General features: G+C 45.7%; 4 protein-coding genes and 2 non-coding genes across 7 annotated transcripts; 4 read left to right on the forward strand and 2 right to left on the reverse strand.

Moving 5' to 3' along the window:
* Positions 1-403: 403 nt before the first annotated feature.
* NCU00995 (hypothetical protein) lies at positions 404-1,566 on the reverse strand. Its single transcript, XM_958812.3, has 2 exons — positions 1,258-1,566; positions 404-1,171 (listed from the first exon to the last, which is right to left on the reverse strand). Exons 1-2 carry the CDS (start codon positions 1,397-1,399, stop codon positions 894-896), a joined length of 420 nt encoding a protein of 139 aa, XP_963905.1. The 5' UTR covers positions 1,400-1,566; the 3' UTR covers positions 404-893.
* Positions 1,567-4,578: 3,012 nt separating this feature from the next.
* On the forward strand, positions 4,579-7,397 carry NCU00994 (endothiapepsin). The gene is made up of 2 exons (XM_958811.3): positions 4,579-6,559; positions 6,623-7,397. The coding sequence occupies exons 1-2, from the start codon at positions 5,824-5,826 to the stop codon at positions 7,120-7,122; spliced, it is 1,236 nt and encodes a 411-aa protein (XP_963904.2). The 5' UTR covers positions 4,579-5,823; the 3' UTR covers positions 7,123-7,397.
* Positions 7,398-7,967: 570 nt separating this feature from the next.
* NCU00993 (hypothetical protein) lies at positions 7,968-10,351 on the forward strand. The gene is made up of 3 exons (XM_958810.3): positions 7,968-8,606; positions 8,692-8,820; positions 8,877-10,351. Exons 1-3 carry the CDS (start codon positions 8,015-8,017, stop codon positions 10,025-10,027), a joined length of 1,872 nt encoding a protein of 623 aa, XP_963903.3. The 5' UTR covers positions 7,968-8,014; the 3' UTR covers positions 10,028-10,351.
* A 125-nt stretch (positions 10,352-10,476) lies between these two features.
* NCU15041 lies at positions 10,477-10,568 on the forward strand. The gene has a single exon. It is a non-coding gene; the product is annotated as a tRNA-Gln (tRNA).
* A 280-nt stretch (positions 10,569-10,848) lies between these two features.
* On the forward strand, positions 10,849-10,940 carry NCU15042. Its single transcript has one exon. It is a non-coding gene; the product is annotated as a tRNA-Glu (tRNA).
* Positions 10,941-10,960: 20 nt separating this feature from the next.
* On the reverse strand, positions 10,961-14,150 carry NCU00992. 2 transcript variants are annotated; one of them, XM_011394576.1, is made up of 4 exons: positions 13,276-14,150; positions 12,770-12,871; positions 11,355-12,657; positions 10,961-11,277 (listed from the first exon to the last, which is right to left on the reverse strand). In XM_011394576.1, exons 3-4 carry the CDS (start codon positions 12,556-12,558, stop codon positions 11,141-11,143), a joined length of 1,341 nt encoding a protein of 446 aa, XP_011392878.1. In that variant the 5' UTR covers positions 12,559-12,657; positions 12,770-12,871; positions 13,276-14,150; the 3' UTR covers positions 10,961-11,140. The 2 variants fall into 2 exon arrangements, with proteins under 2 accessions (XP_011392878.1, XP_011392879.1); XM_011394577.1 differs by having other exon boundaries at positions 12,770-14,150.
* Positions 14,151-19,594: the final 5,444 nt, after the last annotated feature.

Here is a 19,594-nt window from a genome sequence, read left to right on the forward strand (position 1 = left end):
GCAGTACACTGGATTATTGATGTTTGGAGGAATAAGCTCACAGTTGAGACGATCGACAATTGTTGGAAGAAGTCACAGCTTTTAGGACCTGTGTATGGTCCTGAACGTCGCCCTCATGACTGGGATGAAGCCATTCATATGCAACACCTTGCAGATGAGCTTGTTAGAGCTGGGAGAATTAAGAAGGTGATGGATATCAACAACTTTGTTAACCCCCCAGAAGAGAAAGTGCTTAATACAGCCGAGGACTTGCTCACACAAATCGCTGAGGCTTTCACAGAGGTGGACTAACAAGATGCAGAGGAGGAAGCTGAGCAGCGCGAATCACAGCCAATTACAGTATTAGAAGCGCTTCGAGCTGTCAATCTAGTCATTCAGTTCGAGGAGCAACATGAAGATGTAGATTTGAAGGCGTTGACGGTGTTGAGACAACGACAGAAGGTCTTGGTTCAACAGCAGTTGAAAGAGAAGACAGGAACCAAGCAGGCCACTCTAGATTTGTACTTTAAGAACAATTTTAGAGCCAAATGATATAGAAAACTGTTATTCGGTACAATGCGACCATGTTCCGGGGTTTTCCCAGTAATCTCCGCCTTGTTTCGTGTAAAAATGACCCACATCCCAGATTAACGATATTCTGGGATTAACGATCAGAACTGGCATGACTGACTTGATCGTTAATTGCAGATCTGACTGTAGTCTTCTATCTCAACGAACCCATCCCGGTCCACCCTGGTCGCTCCTGGTCTGCCTCGCTGCCTCAGCTGCATCGCTCAGCTTCCCGCCCCCGCACCAAGACCAACACCGGGAACATACACCTCGGCCCCAACAGCAAGCCTCCTTCCGTCCGTCACCACTAACTAGCACCAAGTCTCCCCCTCACCCACACTGCCTTATTTTTGATTACAAGGGAAAGCATGAATACAGAGATACGTGTCCCGATTTATTTTGTCCCTCCCCGCCGAGCAAAGAAACTGCCCCGTCCACGTGTAGTCGGCATATCTGAACTTGATTTCGCTGATATCGCCAAGGACGTGGATTACGGAGTCTATGATGACTAGGTAAGGCAGTTGCGAGGAAATAGCCGTGCCGGAAACTATGACATCTTTGCCGCCGATAACATCGCACTTATAGTCATAAATGGTTGCGTGTTGCCAATGCACCCAATCGTCTAGTATAGCACCTATTAGTCTTCTAACTTTGACCTATGGCCTGATGCAGCCCGGCGGGTGGTTAATTATCTGCCTATCTACTCACACTGTGCAGTGGCAGTGAGCTGGAGCTGGCAATTTCCTTGCCCCTGACTCTGACAGTCTCCGTTCACGGCCGTAACGTGCGTGGCGGTCATAATAGCCGTACCAAAGGCGATGATAGCCTTGTTTGCAACGGACGACCACATGATAGAGGTATTGTAGGTAGGTACAATGGTGTAGAATGAAGGGGTCGTGGTAGGTATGTCGTATAGTGTCCGGTTGGTATGTTGGTTTTGGGGGAGGTGATGAACAGGTTCCGATTGACTCCGAAGCTTGGGAAGTTATGTATCTTATATACCTAGTCCGTCACATTGAAGCGCCCTGGAGTCGGTCAATTCCAGGATCCTTATCTATTATGACCGCCAGGCAAAGCAGCATCACAGCACTCGGACAACCACAATAGGCAGGTCTAACTGCGCTTTCATAGAGCTACCCATATTGTTACCTAAACTCTCAAAGCGACATCCCTTGTCAATATGCGTCGCAGCACTCGGACAACCACAATAGGCAGGTCTAACTGCGCTTTCATAGAGCTACCCATATTGTTACCTACCTAAACTCTCAAAGCGAGATCCCTTGTCAATATGCGTCACAGCACTCGGACAACTACAATAGGCAAGTCTAACTGCGCTTTCATGGACCCTACTGCATGTTGTTGCTATTTTGGCGAGTGAGGTGGAGGTGCTCTTTGATTGGCCTAAAACTTCCACGTAGTAGGTCCGAAAAAGAAAGCTATATCAAAGTACCGGCACTAAATGAAGCCAGAGGGTCTGAGCTACGAAGATAACGAAACCGCACTTCGTACTCAGACCGCCTGGCGGCTTGGTTCCGTGTGCCCTTTTGGGTTTATAAAAGTGCCGGGAATTCCTCTCTCCTGCCATCTAGGACAAAACAACAAAAAGAAACTAGAACACTATATTTCCTCGAGGTTATGAAGGAGCATAGGGCTCTGTGTTGTCACTTTGTTAGGCGCGAGATAGCTGGCAGCTTCCTCCCAATTACACGCTAATTACCCAAACGATATTTCTTTTTTGAGGCTGGGCATTCATAGACCCGGAGGCTTCAGGGCGTCTACAGGGTTGGCAATAGTGTACTAGCAGCGGCCTGGTAGCTTGCACTATTTATGGACGCGTAACGCGGGTAGGGCTGCAAATCTGAGTGGAACCTGCATGCTGTCAACAACCGTTTTGAAGCACATGCTGTTGCATGTAGATCTCTTCCTTTTAGAATTAAATAGGACAGTAAAATCAGCAAACTTCTAAGCGTCCAACAAGACAAGAGCGAGAGATTCCCTTACCACGCTCTTATCAAACTCGGCGACTAACTGCATACACATAACTGAGCCGAGGAGTACTAGGAACCAATTAGGAATGGTCTTCTGACCGAGTGCAATCTTGTTGTTACCCGTGTAAAAGATCTAGCGGCAGTGTCAGGACGGTCAACTTTTCTCGTAATCCGCCCAATTATATTCATCTTTTTAGCGCCGCCTCCCAACTTACCGTCTTGCCTCCGTCCGAACGATATAGATATGGGAGCTAGTGGTTCAGTTTTTTGACCCTACCACGTGATTAAAAGACCCGTTTCCTGTCCTTCCCGCTCCCATAGACAAGCCGACATATCGCCTCCCACCAAGTCTGACCTCCTAGTACCTGTGCGGTTCGACGAGCTGCAGTATCGCTTATTCTTTCACATACCCCATACCAAAAAGGGACACAAGACGATGCATCACAAACCTGAAGTCAGCCATGAGGTGCTTGATCATCTCTAATTTTCCGTCAATGGAAAGCGGATGCGCAAGATACAGGACGGATGGACAAAAGGTTTCATTTCGAGGAAACAACAAAAGGGAGAATCGCTATCAAGTATGATGCTTGCGGGCTTTTCTCAGTTGTGGATATCATTTTAGTTGTGGACATCATCTTCTCATGTGCCTGAACTCCCTTTACGCCGATAGATGTGTCATCGGTATATGGTTGGTCTATGTCATCCGCTTCAAAGCAATGGACACACTGGCACGTATCACCAACGCATGGAAACCATTTCAGCTCGTCTCCTGACAATCGTTGGTGTTAACATTGTCCGACTGTTCAGAATACCCCCCTTTCGCAGATAAGCTGTACCGTAGGCGGTCGGAAGTAGTTTCTGTATGACTCAAGTTTGGGAAGCGAGTCTTGATTTTATTCCACCTCCCCTTGAATGTACATCATGTTCTAGACTTGTTCCACATGGACAACACACTTCAGGGGAGCCGTTGTTCCATTTTATGATGTTACACGATGGCGCATGTGTTCTTTGTGCTGTAGTTACTACATACACCCCGTGTCGTGACCGGCAAGTGCGCTACCAGACTCGTGGATTGCGTTACCAGTTTTGGAGGTATTCTGACATCAAATGGGACTGAAGTAGAACAACCTAAGACCGAGAACAACCGAAGTAAGCAAGGCACAGGTGATAACTTTCACTTGAGTGATACCTACCTAGGTAGGTGAGTCGGGTGTTCCTCGGTAAGGTTGCGTTTGCGCTGACAAAGACACGACTCGGAGGTTAACCATGCATTATCAAAACTTGACATTATGAGATGTGTGTGTAGCTCTTTTGTGCAGCTTGTACATATGCCGGATATAGCGGCTCAAGGTTGACGACGAAAGGATTACATTGATAGTTTATCATTTGTCAATCATAACGGTTAGGCGTGCATTTTAAGTAGTGCAGCTGCATGTTCCTGACGCAGGATTCGTTTTGCATGCGTTGCGGGATGCGATAAGGTGAGATACATGGCATTGGGATGTCAAGTTCAGGCTTGTCAGACTGAAGCGGCACAAGTCTAACCAGTTGACGTTAAGTAGTGACACTGGATTCCAACTCCTTATTGAAAAAGGTGTTGCGCAAGAAGCTGGTCAATACTACTGTACCCAGTGCGGTAGATAGTATAGCAAAGACGAAGTTCAATCTTTGTTTGTGAGTACTGTAGTTGGCTGCGCGGTTGATGCAGGGTGGTTGAATGTGAAAATAGAGGAAACCGTGAGGCAGTCGACGACAGAAGGACAGGTGGGGCCGAAGAAGAGAGAAAGGAATTGGCCAGTAAGAGCGCTCACTGGTGTGCTTCTTGGCATCCACTTCTCCACCAGCTCGAGAGACCTCGGCAGCTGCCGCACAGGAGAGAGCGCCAAGACAGATGGCAACTTCACGTCCGAAGGGAAGCGACAGCTGTCAGGCTATTGTCATTGGCTCAAAGCAGCCCATGCCACGCAGCGGATAGAAGCGCGGCGCAGGCGCTGATGTGAGGTGAGCGACTGCTGTAGGTTCACCTCCTCCCGCTCACTACATCAGACTGTGACGTTTCTGTTATAACGATCATCATCCTCGATTGAGAGTGCGCCAGACGTACTCATGGACCACCTTCTTTGGTGTCTGTTGTGTTCGGTAACAGAGTCACAGCTCGTCCTGTTTCGGCAAGCCCAGGTCTATGGCTTCACAATGGATTCAGGGTGATCCTCCGACGACGTGGTAGCTCCCGCAGAAGATGTTTGCTATAGTGTAACAACGACATCACGTATCAAAGCTGAGAGATCAAGACAAGTACAAAAAGCGCCGTCAAACACCGATCGAGATTTTTTTTTTTTTTTTTTTTTTTTTTTTTTTCCAGGGAATCGTTGATATCTTGGCAACATGTCAGTCGCGGCTCTCAAAGTCCGACCCAAGGACCACCTGACTCTTCCACTCACTCCGAGTCCAGAATTCAGGATCTTGGACATCCCCTTCCGAATTCCTAGGACTTCTGACTGCCGGCCACTAGATTGTGTCTCGGCCACGATTGCGCTCTCATTGCGAGATCAAAGTCAACACCCGAGCACATAATGGTCTTCGGGGATGATCTCTTAGGAGGCCCTGTACTTCAAGCGTTACCTCGCCTGTCTGGCTTCAAGTCAGACAGGACCTGCCAGATGAGCGTGATGCAGGACTAGAGGGAAGCTACATGTCTTTGAAAGCAAGTTCCTGGTATACGCCGCTGGTGCACGCAGTCACTAGTGCAAAGCACCTCCCATCCTCCAGTGATTCTTTTGAGGAGTGACCTGAGTGTGAACTGAGGTGTTCTCTCCATTACGAAAATCTTACCGCGGGTCGAAAAAGGGGGCAAGAACGCCTTAATGCCCTATGGAGCATTTCGCACCTCAGCTTCAAGCGTGATGTTCTGATATTTAGGGAAATAACTTCCCATAATGGCATCAAACTTTGCTGGCTTGGGTGAGCCCTTCCCAGAAATCCTCATCTAACAGCAACCCCAATCCCTTTTCCCATGAATCGTCCCCTTTCTCTACTCTCCTCTCCTTATCCGAGCTGCATCTGAATCAATCTTCTTCATCAAGTCCGCAATCCCCAAAGCCTTCATTGGTGGCGGCCTGCAACACCTCACAGAACTTGCAGTCAACCTTCCTCAGGTTTACCTCCAGTATTTGGCTCGCGGTCTTTTAGCCAACTCCTACGCTTCTTACTCGGCTCTTGGCCTGCAAAACGACGTTCTTTTGTCTATTCTATCATTGATCAAAACTTGTTCCATTGTATCTTCGAGATGCTGCTATTTCCCACGATCCTTACCGCCGCTCTTGCGGCCACCGGCATGGCGGCTGCTATCCCTAGCCGTGACGACACCACGGCCAACAAAGGCACCGCTTCACTGCTGCAAGTCCGCAATCCGAGCTTCGAGTTCAGGCATGGCCCCCTTGCGTTGGCCAAAGCATACCAGAAGTTTGGCGCCCCGATGCCGGAGGATCTCAGAGCCGCCATCGCTAGGTTCCGCCAAAACCAGAAGCGAACGACTGGCACCATTGCAACGGATCCTGAGAAGCACGACGTCGAGTACCTAACGCCCATTTCCGTTGGTACCCCATCGCAGGATCTCGTGGTTGATTTCGACACAGGGTCTAGCGACCTCTGGGTTTTCAGCACGGAGATGTCCACGAGTGACATTAAAGGCCAAACTGTGTATGATCCGAACAACAGCTCCACATCCGAGAAGGTCCAGGGATCGACTTGGAAGATCACTTACGGTGACGGCAGCTCGTCGAGCGGCGACGTCTACCTCGACACGGTCACAATTGGCAACTTGACTGTCCCTAGCCAAGCCGTGGAGGCGGCCAAGAAGGTTTCATCCGAGTTCACCGACGACTCACACAATGATGGCTTGTTGGGTTTGGGCTTTAGTGCTATCAACGCAGTTGAGCCTACCCCACAGAACACATTCTTCGACAACATTAAGGGCAGCCTTGACGCTCCTTTGTTTACCGTCGATCTGAAACATGGGACCCGTAAGCTTGCCTCCCCTGCCCAAGAGCAATTCATGAGAAGAAACTAACACTTTTAACATATAGCGGGCAGCTTCAATTTCGGCTACATTGATCCCGCAGCATATATCGGCAACATCTCTTGGACGCCGGTTGACAGTAGCCAGGGCTATTGGGGTTTCACCTCCCCAGGATATGCGGTTGGCACTGGAGCGTTCCGTAATCACTCAATAAGTGGTATTGCGGACACCGGGACTACGCTACTGCTTCTGCCCAAGTCCGTCGTCAGTGCATACTATAAGGAGATCCAGGGCGCCCAGTATGACAGTGATCAGGGCGGTTATATTTTCCCTTGCAGCCCTACTCCACCTGACTTTGTCTTTGGCGTCAACAAGGGCATTGTTACTGTTCCAGGAGACATGGTCTCTTATGCACCAGCTGATAGTGCCAACCAGAACTGTTTTGGTGGCATTCAAACGGATACAGGTATCGGTTTTTCGATTTTCGGCGATGTCGCGCTGAAGACCAGCTTTGTCGTATTTGATGCTGGCGGCTTGCAGCTTGGTTGGGCGGCAAAAAACCTATGATTCGAGTGGGTGGGTATATGGCTGGACCATCCAGGAAGACTCGGTTCCTCTTGTTGATCAGAAACCTAGATTTCCCCTTTTTGCTCGAGCATACCGAATTATAGTTTTAGTTGAGTGGTTTTCGTATTACTTTGAGGAGAAAATCCAGATAAACTGTTTTGAACAACTGCGAGATTCTATTAAGGGTAGTCGTGCAAGCTTCCGCCTGGACACAACGAAGAGAGACACGTTGAACCATAGAAATGATTCCAATTTACATTAACAATTGTGACAGCATTTACATGGCAGTATAGTTCCCGGCTACTATGCCGATTGCGCCATGCGATTTAACCGAATGCTACGAAGCTATGTAAGGAACCAGCCTGAAACTTGTAAATCTAATCTCCAAATTCAACCGTAGATTGCTCAAGTTTAAACGAGCTGTTCAAGATGATAGTTCAGATGTTTGAACATGAATATACCTTGGTAAAGTCAAATGATCAGTTGGTGGACTTCTCGTCTTCCGGTCCGTTATAGACCGCGTCAAAAATAGGTGACTTATAATCTTGGACCATCTCGAATCCTGTATGTCCTATTAGAGCACCGGGCTCCGTTTGAGAGTCAACGCGATACAGGTACCATGCGATGATACGGGTAACGGGTCGACCCCAAGTATGGAACGGCCCAGGGGTCCGGCTGGGATTCTTAGTTATCAATCCCATATTACTTGTGAGCTGGGCATATGTGGACAGAACTTTGTTTCCGGATGCCACACTCAATAGTATGCAGAAGAGGGAGATAAACAGCGAGAAATAGATAGGCAATCCCAAACTCAAAAACATATGAAGATGGGAGACGTTCTTTCTGCTTTATAAAGATACCCCAACCATCCCCCTCCGGTTTGTTATGCTCTATGCTCTCCCACGGCACTGTGGTTCCCGGCTCGTGGCTCAATATGTTTGGAACCACAGCCCTTCTGCTGTTCCTTCTAGCAACAACATGTGCAACAGCAGCGCCCAACTGCCCACCTCTCGGCCCGGTCTTCGAAAAGCCGCGAAACTTCAAGTCCAGCGCCGCCATCCGCGCCGCCCTCGCGAACCTGACCGAGACTTTCCAAGCCCGTGACGAAGACAATTCAGCCGCCGTCCGCGCCAACATTACGAGCTACAGCCTCGAGGTGTTCAGCATCAGCGATACCGATCCCGTCATCTTTGACTGGCATCACACCGCGCCGGCGCACGCTTCCAGCAATATCACTAATGGCGGGGTGAAGAAGACGGACGCGGACACGGTCTATCGCCTGGGTAGCTTGACCAAGATCTTTACCGTTTATACATGGCTGGTGCAGGACGGGGATGTCAAGTGGAACGAGCCGATTACCAAGTACGTGCCGGAGCTGGCGAAGGCGGCGGATAAGGCAAAGGATGATCCGGTGGGGAATGTGGCGTGGGGGGAGGTGACGGTGGGGAGTTTGGCTGAACAGCTTTCGGGGGCTGTGAGGGATTGTAAGTGCAGTGGTTCTCTAAACAGGAGCAGATGTTTTGAGGATGTCAAGGACTAACAGTAAGGATGGGGTGGGGGGCGCAAAAGATGGCCTTATGGGCGAACTTACGCAGACGGTAGATCAGAATACCGCGGTCCAGCTTGGGTTTCCGGCTCTGAATAGTTCGGATCCCACTCTGCCCAAGTGCGGCGTTTGGCCCCATTGCAACAGGACTGGTAATGAAGTCCTTGGTTCGTTTTGACCGAGAAACGAGAACCTGACCACTTGGCAGAATTCTTCTCCGGCCTTCTCCAAGTATACCCTTCCTACGCCCCTTTTACCACCCCAGCCTACACCAACACGGGCTTCCAGATCCTCGCCTACGCGCTTGAGTCCATCAAGGGCAAGCCCTTCCAGACGCTCATGGAAGAATCCATCCTCCGCCCGCTCAACCTCTCCAGGACCTTCTATCAGAAGGCAGTTTCGAACCTCGGCATTATTCCCGGCCCCGGCACCCCCTCCGACGCCCAATGGGACTACCAACTGGGCGACGAGAACCCGACCGGCAACATGTACTCCTCCGTCCGAGATATCTCCGCCCTCGGACGCTCCATCATGCGATCCACGCTTCTAGCTCCCGTGCTCACGAACCGCTGGCTCAAACCCGCCGCTTTGACCTCCGAGCCCAACGCCGGCGTCGGCTATCCCTGGGGCATCCGGCGCATCGTCTTGTCAAGTGTAACCAACGGCAAGCGTGTCGTGGACGCGTACAACAAGGCCGGTCGCATCGGGTACTACAACTCGCTTTTGAACCTGCTCCCCGACTACGGCGTCGGCTTTTCCGTTTTGCTGGCTAGCCCGAACCTGCCCGCCAACGCAAACTTCAACCTCGCCGATGTTTTGGGGGAGCAGCTGTTGCCGGCGCTGGAGGAGGCGGCGAGGGAGCAGGCGCAGGATACCTATGGCGGGAGCTACTCAAACTCAAACTCAAACTCAAACTCAAACGGCGTCGGGAATTCGTCACTGAAAATCACCACGCAACCTGACCGCCCGGGACTGGGCATCGAAAACTGGGTGTCTAACGGGACGGACATGCAATACATGGCGACCGTGCTGGCGGCGGGGTACGCGCCTGTTATTCCGTCAATCCGTTTGTACCCGACGGGCTTGGAAACGGTGATTCCGGGCGAGATGGATCGCAAGAATGGACGCGCAGCAACACAGGGGAAGAGGGTGGCGTATAAGGCCGTCTTTGAGGATTTGAATGTGCCAAGCAGGACGCCGCCGAGTATGTTCTCAACGGACTGTGGGAGCTGGGTCAGCTTGACCGGGGTAACGTTTGGGAGTATGCCGCTCGATCAGTTCTTTTTTGTGGTGGATGGGAGTGGGAAGGTGGTGAGTATTGAGAATGCGGCGTTGAGAATGGTGATGAGGAAGGGGTGAAGTGAGGAAAGTGGTGGTGAAGGAGGGGGGAATATGTAAAAGGGGTCCGTGGATTCAAAGTGCGGGGCTGGTGGCTCAGCTGGTTTGGAAGACGATTGAACAGAGTTTAAAAACTGATTTGGATGATGAACGCCAGGAGATGGACGGGGATGCTTTGCTCCAGGGAACTTATTGGAGATAGAATGCGCAAGAGGTACAAGGATGGAAACGACAAGAGAGACCAATGCACTTGTTCTGCACTGTTCGACAATGGTCCTAAAAGTAACAACCACATCATGGTAAATGCATATATTTCGTACCGACGACAAATGGAGTTGAGAAATCAAAGTCGAGCTCGTTGCGCAAAGCATAATGGCGGTGTTGCGTTGTGTTTTGTTGAGGGATTACGTCACTGTAATTTGTGGTACATGATGCACAGGTTGAACATCAAATATCAACAAACCTTAAAAGGTTGTGTAGTGTAGTGGTTATCACTCTGGATTTTGAAACTTCAAAACTTTCAATTCTTCCAGTAACCCCGGTTCGAACCCGGGCACGACCTCTATTTTTTCAATCTTTTCCTCTTTTTGTCCCAACCACGCATCTTGCCAGCGTCGGCGACCGGCGTTTCCTTTGGTTTCCGATGACTTCGATGCCGTACATGCCAAGCCATAGGGTACCCGTATGATGACATGGCGCGAACCCCACTTGGCTCCTTTTTGCGTTGGAGCTTCAGCTACGCTATCGATCTCCAAGCTGCGGGCATTGAAGTGAAAAGAAGGGGTGCTCTTATACGCTTCCGTCAAGACCTCATTCCATCAAATCGGACCTTATCCGTTCAATCGGGTATGGTGTAGCGGTAACATCGTTGACTCTCACTTCTCAGGAGTGACTGCTCTCTCAACAGCCCCGGGTTCGACTCCCGGTATCCGAGTCTCAAACAATCTTTTTTTTCAATCTTTTTTGCATTTGGCAACCGGTTCAACATCATCCATCTTCTTGTTCATAGTCAAATGACAAGACTGAATGGCCGGTTCGTCGTCTCATTATTCATTATCATCATTATCAAACAAAACCTATCCAGCAACTCTTCTCCTCCCCCCCCCCCCCCTTTTTTTTTTTCTCCTCTATCTCTTACACATACACCCCAAAATCATTGACTTCCCTCCCCCGTAACCGAGCATGAATGCTTATCTGTCCTTGATCACCTGCATCAATCGTCCGTACTACCCACATCGTTCGCCTCTTGACTTTTCGCCATGAACCAAGATCTATCCCACAGTGTTTGTCAGCAACTCTGTCTTGAGAGCCATCAAGATCCAAATCAGCGACGATTTCAAAGACTTACCCTCAATCGTACTCCTCAAAGGAAACGGATCAGTCGTTGACCTCGGTATTCCCGTCGTCATCGGCATCGCTGTCGGTGGTGGTTCTGCTCTCTCCCTCTTGTTATGCTCGTTCGCAGTAGCAAGGTAATAGCTCTCGGGCTCATCCGTCATTTCCAAGTACGAGGCCGGGTTCTCCGACCAAAACGAGATGCGCGCTGCTGCTGTTTGGAATTGGCTCTGAATTTGGGTGTGAGGTGCGGTAAGATGCTGATGATATGGGGGCATCACGGGAATGAGCGTCGGCTCAACGGTGGGCGGAGGAGGAGTGGGTGGTGGATCTTCCCAGTAGGGTGGGTTTCGGTCTAGGTTATTGTCGTTGTCGGTTGGTGAAGAAGAGTGTCGTCTTTCCCTTTCGCAGCTGGAGGACTTGCTTGCGGGGCTCGCTGACGATGTTGGTGATTGTGGTTCTTGCCCTGTTGCGGCCTTCTCAGTGATGCTATCAGCCCAGATGCGTGATTCCATCTCGTTCCACCTGCTGATCGCCGTGCCGATAATGAGCTTCTCTAGATCCGGTTTTCCCTCGAGTTTGATTCCCAGTTTGCTGGATCCCAAGAAAACAAGATCTTGGGCGAGCGTGCGGACCAGTTGGTTCTTGGTGGACAGCCATAGTGTTGGACTCTGCTGGCACTCGGGGCTGAGGAGATTTGATGGGGCAGTCAACGACGACGACGAGTAGTCGCAGGAATTGGTGGTATGCCATGGTGAATGTCCTATATCCAGAATAACTCCGAGCACCAGATGGAAGAGGACCTGGCAAGATTCTGGGGAACAGTTAGAGAGATATTGGGGGGTGAGGATGCCATCGAGCCTCTTGATTAGATGAGATCGGGACTCGTGGCGCGCGCAATGCTCGTGCTTTTGATGTAGCTTGCTCCTGTTGCTGTTCCTCCGTCCGTGGTGTGCTAGAGAGACTGCCAGTACGAAGCGGCGGAACTCGGGGATGAGGTCGTTGCCTCTGGATTCGTCTGGGAACCAGATAGACAGAAGACTGGAGCAGCAGAGGCCAATGATGTGGCCGCTGGGTAGGTTGGAGTCGGGGTCTTTGAGCCATGAGACTAGGGCCCGGTTAAAGGTGGCCTGATCAGACTGGAGGGAGAAGTTGGCGGAAGTTGCTATCCGGGAGAGCAGGCCGCTCGTCCTCGATACGAAGGCGTCGAGTTGCATGTTAGTGAATTCGGAAATGTGGTTGATATTGATGATGTTGTCCTCGGCACACAGGATGGATGAAAGACTGGGCGGAAGAGAAGTTTCGTGGTTGGGACACTTGGCTTATATGAGCTCATGGTTCAAGATCAGGTGGGGCGAGAGATGGGTAAGGGAAGTAGAAGAGGGAAGAAAGACTAGGCTGGGCTCGGTAGGTATGTATAAGCCATACCTGAATGGTGTGAAGCACTTGACACTTGGGGAAAGCGCTTTGACGTCGAAGAACCTCTTCGTCCCACCGTGATTCTTGCGGTGTGGAGCCAAGTCTATACCACTGGTGACATAAAGACTGGTCAGTTGCCCGGAAGCAGTGAATAGACCGAACTGGGAAAGATAGATCTGGTTTGCAGCGCCTTTGATCGTTCACGACGCCCGGCATTTATGAATGTGGCTGCCGTGGGTACTTGAACATGAGCGGTGGCGGCAGGACTAGTGTGCCTTTGTGAGCACACTAGAGGGCGACGGGAGAGAAACACAGCTCAAGGCAACTTTCAATGGTCTGTGAATCTTGGTAGCATAACCGGTTAGAGATGGTGGATCGGGATGGGATCGTGGCGAGCGTGGATATGAAAGGGGCAGCTGGCTATCAAACTCCAAACAGGACCCGGGCTGGAGACTAAGACTAATAGGGACTGGGGATTATGAGGCGATATCATGCATGACCAGAATAGCGCTCACATCTCTTGATCAAGGATTTCAGGTTGGTAGTAACATGTATAATAGCCTGGATTATTGCCAAATACAGAGCGGATGCCGGTAGTTTGGACAAAGCAGCAGACAGAGGCTGGCTGAGAAGAGGAGTCGGGTGGCACACGCTGCTCAAGATTTGAACGACAAGCACGACCGAGAGTTCCGTATCTGGTTAGCTCTTATGGAAAATGGCTTTCATGGTGGAAGAAGGGCATGATCCAGGGATGATGGGTCGATATCAGAATAGAATAGTGGTGGAATGGAAGACCGAAAAGGTTGGATCCATTGAGACAGATCATGCCCGGTTCTCGCTGTTGTCCAACTGTGGAGATAGAGAGTCACGGTGTGTCGAGCCTGTAGGGTGCCGAGACACATCGGAGCCGGCCAACGTTCAGTTCACGGCAAACCAGGCGTTCGGGCCAGAGGAGCAGGGTTGCCGAGTTTCGTCATGGGGTCCAGGAGAATGAGAGGACTGATGTGGTCAAAGTGAAAAAAGTCATAGCCACATCGCCATCGTGAGCAGTGAGGAGCAATAAAACAGGCGGAGACCACGCCACCGCAGAGCCGATGGCTTCAGCATCCTTCTGCTAGTATTGGTGTAGTGTCGTGTACAACCATGAGGAGACGAGGTCCGTCCAGGAAAGACAGGACCTGAAAGATGGATTTTCTCGTGTATCGTCAAGTCTAACTAGCTTGGTTCCTCTTGGGTTAGGTTCCACTCGCTTTTTGCCTCGCTTCCACCGTTCCGCGCCCTTGCTGGCAAGTATCGCCGCCGTATTCCGCAGTCGGTGTCGGTTGGAGAGTTGTTGGGACCTTTGGGCGAGACACAGTGTCGAAGTCTGGAGGTTCATTGAGAAGAAAACTTGAAGTGAGGTGAAAGGATGCCAGAATATCCCCGCGGGCCCATGCTCGATGGAGCAAAAAGAACGCTGATCAGGGTTCTCACCGTTCCCACACTCAATCGCCTGTGCAGTCTTGGCAAGAGGTGTGTGTGCGTGCACACACACACACCGCATTTGACAAATCTGGCCATTTGACATCGCTTTACACGACTCAACTCAATCGTTTAATATTGAAATCTGGCCAAAACTAGTACAAAAAGTCGATATTTTAATGCTCTACATCGTACAATTATTTATTTTAATATTTACATTATCTTTTAAACTGTTATCGATATAGTACGCTTCCCCAATACCTACCAAAAGGTATTAATAATAATAATACTAATAAATAACGAGTATCCTAATAACGTTACTAAAATTATTAATATAAATATAAGGAGTACGTAAAAATATAAACGTACTCTATCGGATACTAATAAAGTATTTTTACTATTGTAAATTTCCTAAAATATTAGAAAACTTCTTATATAAACGCTTAAAGTATAGTATATACTATATTACTCCCTTACTTTATTAACTATAATTAATATTATAAAGGAAGTTATAAACCTCCTCGTATTAAAACCCAATTTATACCTCAACGAAATCTATACCTTTCTAACTAACGAATATAACGTATATATTTCGACCGAAATTATACGGCGGTACTTTCGATAAAAGAAGTAGAAGAAGAAGCGACTCTATATAAAAGTATTATAATAATCCCCTATACTAGTAGCCAAATAAATATTAAAAATCTCTTTATTTACTATAGAAATATTTATATTCTATAACGAATTTAATATAAACCGAAGGAACGACGCTTATTATACTAATTAGGCACCCCGTAATACTATTGCAATAATATTAAGTAAGTTCATATACAATATACAGTATTACTTCCTCCTAACTATTATAATAAATAGGCTATTTAATATACTAATATTTAAAAGTATAATAGATTTAGCCGGGGTTTAAAACTAAATAGTAAAATGCTTATTCCCTAAAATAAATCTATTTCCCGGTTGTAATAGTATTTTAATAATAAATAATACTAGCTAATACCCCCGTACCGAACTCCAATACGTATACAACTAGAAGGGGGTTCTATTATAGTATTTACTGCCGTACTCTCCCGAATTCAATCCTATTGAAATATATTTTAGTAATTTCAAGTAGTAATTTAAGAGGGTATATTATAACGAGGGCAGTAATAAAATATTAAATAACGACTTTACTACGTTTCTTAAGCAACTAGTATAGAATATAAGGTACAGAGTATAATAAATCCGTAGCTATTTTAAGAATACAAAACTAATAATAGATTAATTTAATAATATTAATAAAGAGTATAGCGAGCTATATACTAACGAGCTAATTAAATATAGAAAGACGGGTACTATATCTAAGCGGCGGTAGAAAATATAAAAGGGAGAGATGGATTTATATATATTAAATTAAATTATATATTAAAAATGCTAAAAATACTAAAAATGCCAAAAATACTAAAAGTATTAGAAGTGCTAAAAGTGCTAAAAGTGCCAGAAATCGTATTTATTTATATAATAATATTAAAATACCAAAAACCCCCCTCTTTCGCTATAAATCGACTCGTAATATTATTATTACTCGCTAAGACCGCTAATAATAGTACGACTTACTATAAAAACGAGAGCTCTAGTAACGCTATACTCGAATACAATATTAAATTGCAAGTTTAAAGTATATATTAATTAATTAAATTACAACAATAGGGGTTAAAAGGTATATTTACTATAACTTAACTATATTGCCAATACTATATATTTAATTTTAAGGAAATTTTTAATACTATTCTTAAATACTATATAGAAGTCGTAATTAAATCCCAGCTTCGTAAACTACTTTACTAGCTACTCTCTAAGTACGAATATATTGGACGGCGCCTCCTTATTCTAAAATTTATTCTTTAAAGCGATTAAAACTCTATATACTAATACTATTTTAATTAACGACCCAATATAGTAACGTTTATAGAATGCCTTAAAGAATTCGGTAATAATCTCTTTAATTAACTAATTAAGTAGGGTAGGGGGTAATAGTAACGAACGAAGACCGAAAATCGAGGGTACGGGCGGATGTAGTACAAATAATTCTCTAACCTCTATTAGGGAGTTTCTAATCTCCTCGCCCTCGTCCTCCTCGCCTACTACTGATAGTGGTACAATTAATAATAATACTAATAATTAAATAAATACTATAATTGCTATAAAAATAAGAGGAAGATTAATGTTAATACGCCTAGTAGTAAAAATCTTGTAGTTGGTCGGATACTTATAGAATATAATAGTAAAATATTCTAACGGTATATACGAATTAATAATTATTATTTTACTTAATAGGGGGAGAGTACCTACTATATTATAGTTATAACTACTAGTAATTACCGAATTAATAATAGAATTGCCAATAATATAAAGTAATTAAATTTAAAGATATTAAAAGTAAGGAAGGAAGTATTAATATAGTAGCGGATATAGTAAATATAGGGAAGGAGGGTATAATTAATATAAACTTCTAAAATCGTCCTTCCTTAATATAATTTATAATAGACTATTTATAGTCTCTATATTAGTACTACTATTACTACTATTAATATTATTAATAATATTAATATTAATTAGTAGACTATTACCTCCTCCTTTATATTTACTACTACTATCGCTAATACTAAAGGCGGCTACTACCTTATTACCTAATATATTTCGTATTAATTTAAATAGTAGGTTAATTACTATAACCTTCCCTAATAATATAACGCATACCTACTTACTTATATCTTTAATATTAAAATTATAATAAATTATATTCCTATTTATAACGTAGTATATTTAATACTTAATAACCTTATTATAATTCTTATATTTATAACTAAAACCGTACACCTATACCTATACTAACTTCTAATATACAAAACTATATAATTTTACTTTTATATACTCCTCTCGCTACTAATCCTCCTCTAAATTCTTTTTAACTTCTATTAATATAATATTTATTGTAACGTACTTAAACTTTTCAATACCGGCTAAAGTCCGTAACCCTTGTAATAATAGTATATTAACCGTTTGTAGGGTTAAAGTAATAAAAGGATTAATTAAACTACGAAAAAGGGTAAGAATAGAGGGTATACTACTATAGGAAAATAGAGTAATAGGGATTTTATTAATAGGCGGGTCGGTTAACCGAAATTTAAATAATATAGTAAAATAGTAGTACTAACTAATATAATAGAAGTACAATTTTATAATAATTTTATACTCAATATTATTATACTTATTATAAAAATCCTTCCTAGGAATAATCTTATTATATATAATAACCCGAGCGCAGCGGTTATTATAAGTAATAGTAATATATATAACGTTATATAAAAAGACTAACTACTTTATTCCTATAATTATATTATCGCTAATAATATCTTCTATATAACCTCGCTATATATATAGGATTTCGTTAAATAATATTATCCCAAACCGTTACTTACAAAACTTACTATTATCTTACTCAACTTTAACTTCTCTAAATAAATTATATTCTTCAATAATAAATAATTTAATATAGTTAGTAGTAATATATAAACTAATTATATTAAACTAAACCTATATTAAATTAGGGTATTTAAAATACAATAGTAATAATACTATAATAACCAACTTACAAACAACGCAAAGCTAAACCGGTAGTACTAAGGCAATTAATTTAGTCGGGGAGGCTATTTTACTATTATCGTCGCCCGATAAATAAAATAAAATATCGAAAACCTACTTCTTAAGAATAAAACGAACGGGGAACTATTATTCAACCTCGTTATTATTACTAGAATCCTCTTCGCTACTAAAAATCTCAACGGGTATTACAAACTTAAAGGAAGACGACAGCGGCTTTAAAACTAGGACTAGAACTAACTTTAATTCTAATATAATAGCCTTCCCCTTCTTAATAATAATCTTTTTAATAACGGTCTTAATAAGAGCAACCTTCTTCTTAAGTAGAATAATCTTAGGGATAACTTTAATAAACTACTTAACTTTACAACTCTTCTTTTTAGGGCGGAATAAAGCGCGTTATAGAATTATTAAACTAAGATCTTCCTAATTTTAATCTTCGTCGAAGTAGACTACTAGCGCGCCACTTCGAATACAGGATCGCTTTACGCCGACGGGTTTTAAATTAAAAATTATTTTAGGAAGTATTATTGTAATAGATTTAATTAATTACTAGTATTGTAATTACTTTACACGTTGAAATAACTTCAAATTAATATAGAAATTGTTGTAAAATAATAAATTTTAACGAAGTTGTACAATACAGAAGTGCGGTGTGTGTGTGTGTGCACGCACACACACCTCTTGCCAAGATTGCACAGGCGATTGAGTGTGGGAACGGTACCATCGTAATGAGGGCTGGCAAGGTTCAGGCTCGTGGCCCATGGGTTGCTGTACCAAAATGGGCTGGCGGCCGCGGCCTCTCAGTGGTTCTTTCAGAGACACACCTCCTGCCAAGCCTTGACCCAGACCAGACTGCCCCTGCCCGTATCCACTCGCGAGTCACTGCAGCGCTAGCAACCCAATCAGGGACGTGGGGCCAGCCATGGCAAGCTGAAGGCTCCCGCGGCTGCGCACCAGGCCAGCTGAAAACGCTGGAACTTGGCTCCCGATCGGGAAACCCAATCTGAGGTGAACCTTGCAAGGAACTCCATCCCGGCCAACTCCTGCTTCGCTTGCGACCAGCTGCCCTGCACCGCAACTCAACTGCCTCCTCCATCACTCACGCTCCATCATTGCCATCATGGTCCCTGCCAGCCAGCCAGTCCGTTTCGACCTTCCATCCATCCATCGAACCAGAAGAAATGAACAAGCCGAGCCATCATCGTCCATCCCACCGACCCCGCCTTGCCGATCCCTGACGAGCTTGTTTGGTTGAGCCGCATGCGCACAGTTCTCCTGCCCTTCCATCGAGTCCAACTGTCCAACAAAAGTCGTTGGCCTGCTGTTCCAGATTGACGTGGCACTGACAGCAGCAGCTCGTACTTCTTCGTCCGACCGACGGGACCCACGAGCCATCTACACTTGACCATGCCGCGCTGGATTGGATCTACCGACTGCCAACTCGTCCATCGACGAAGCTCTGCGACGGGTACCCGGCGCGGTGTGATGACGGCATTCACCACGTCTACACCAATTGTCTGAACCGGACAGACGGGGCTAAGCACAGTCTTCAGCTTCCTTTGACGATGACTTGTCGCATATCAGAACCTCATTGTTGGTTGTTGCTGCCGGCGTCAAGCACACAATGAAGCTGGTTGGAATGATGGGAGCATCAGCAGGCACACTGCAATGGCCACATGGAAGCGTGTCGAGCGAGGTGTGTGTGCGTGCTATGGG

This window comes from Neurospora crassa, linkage group I, assembly GCF_000182925.2.
Source record: "Neurospora crassa OR74A linkage group I, whole genome shotgun sequence".
Taxonomy (NCBI): domain Eukaryota; kingdom Fungi; phylum Ascomycota; class Sordariomycetes; order Sordariales; family Sordariaceae; genus Neurospora; species Neurospora crassa.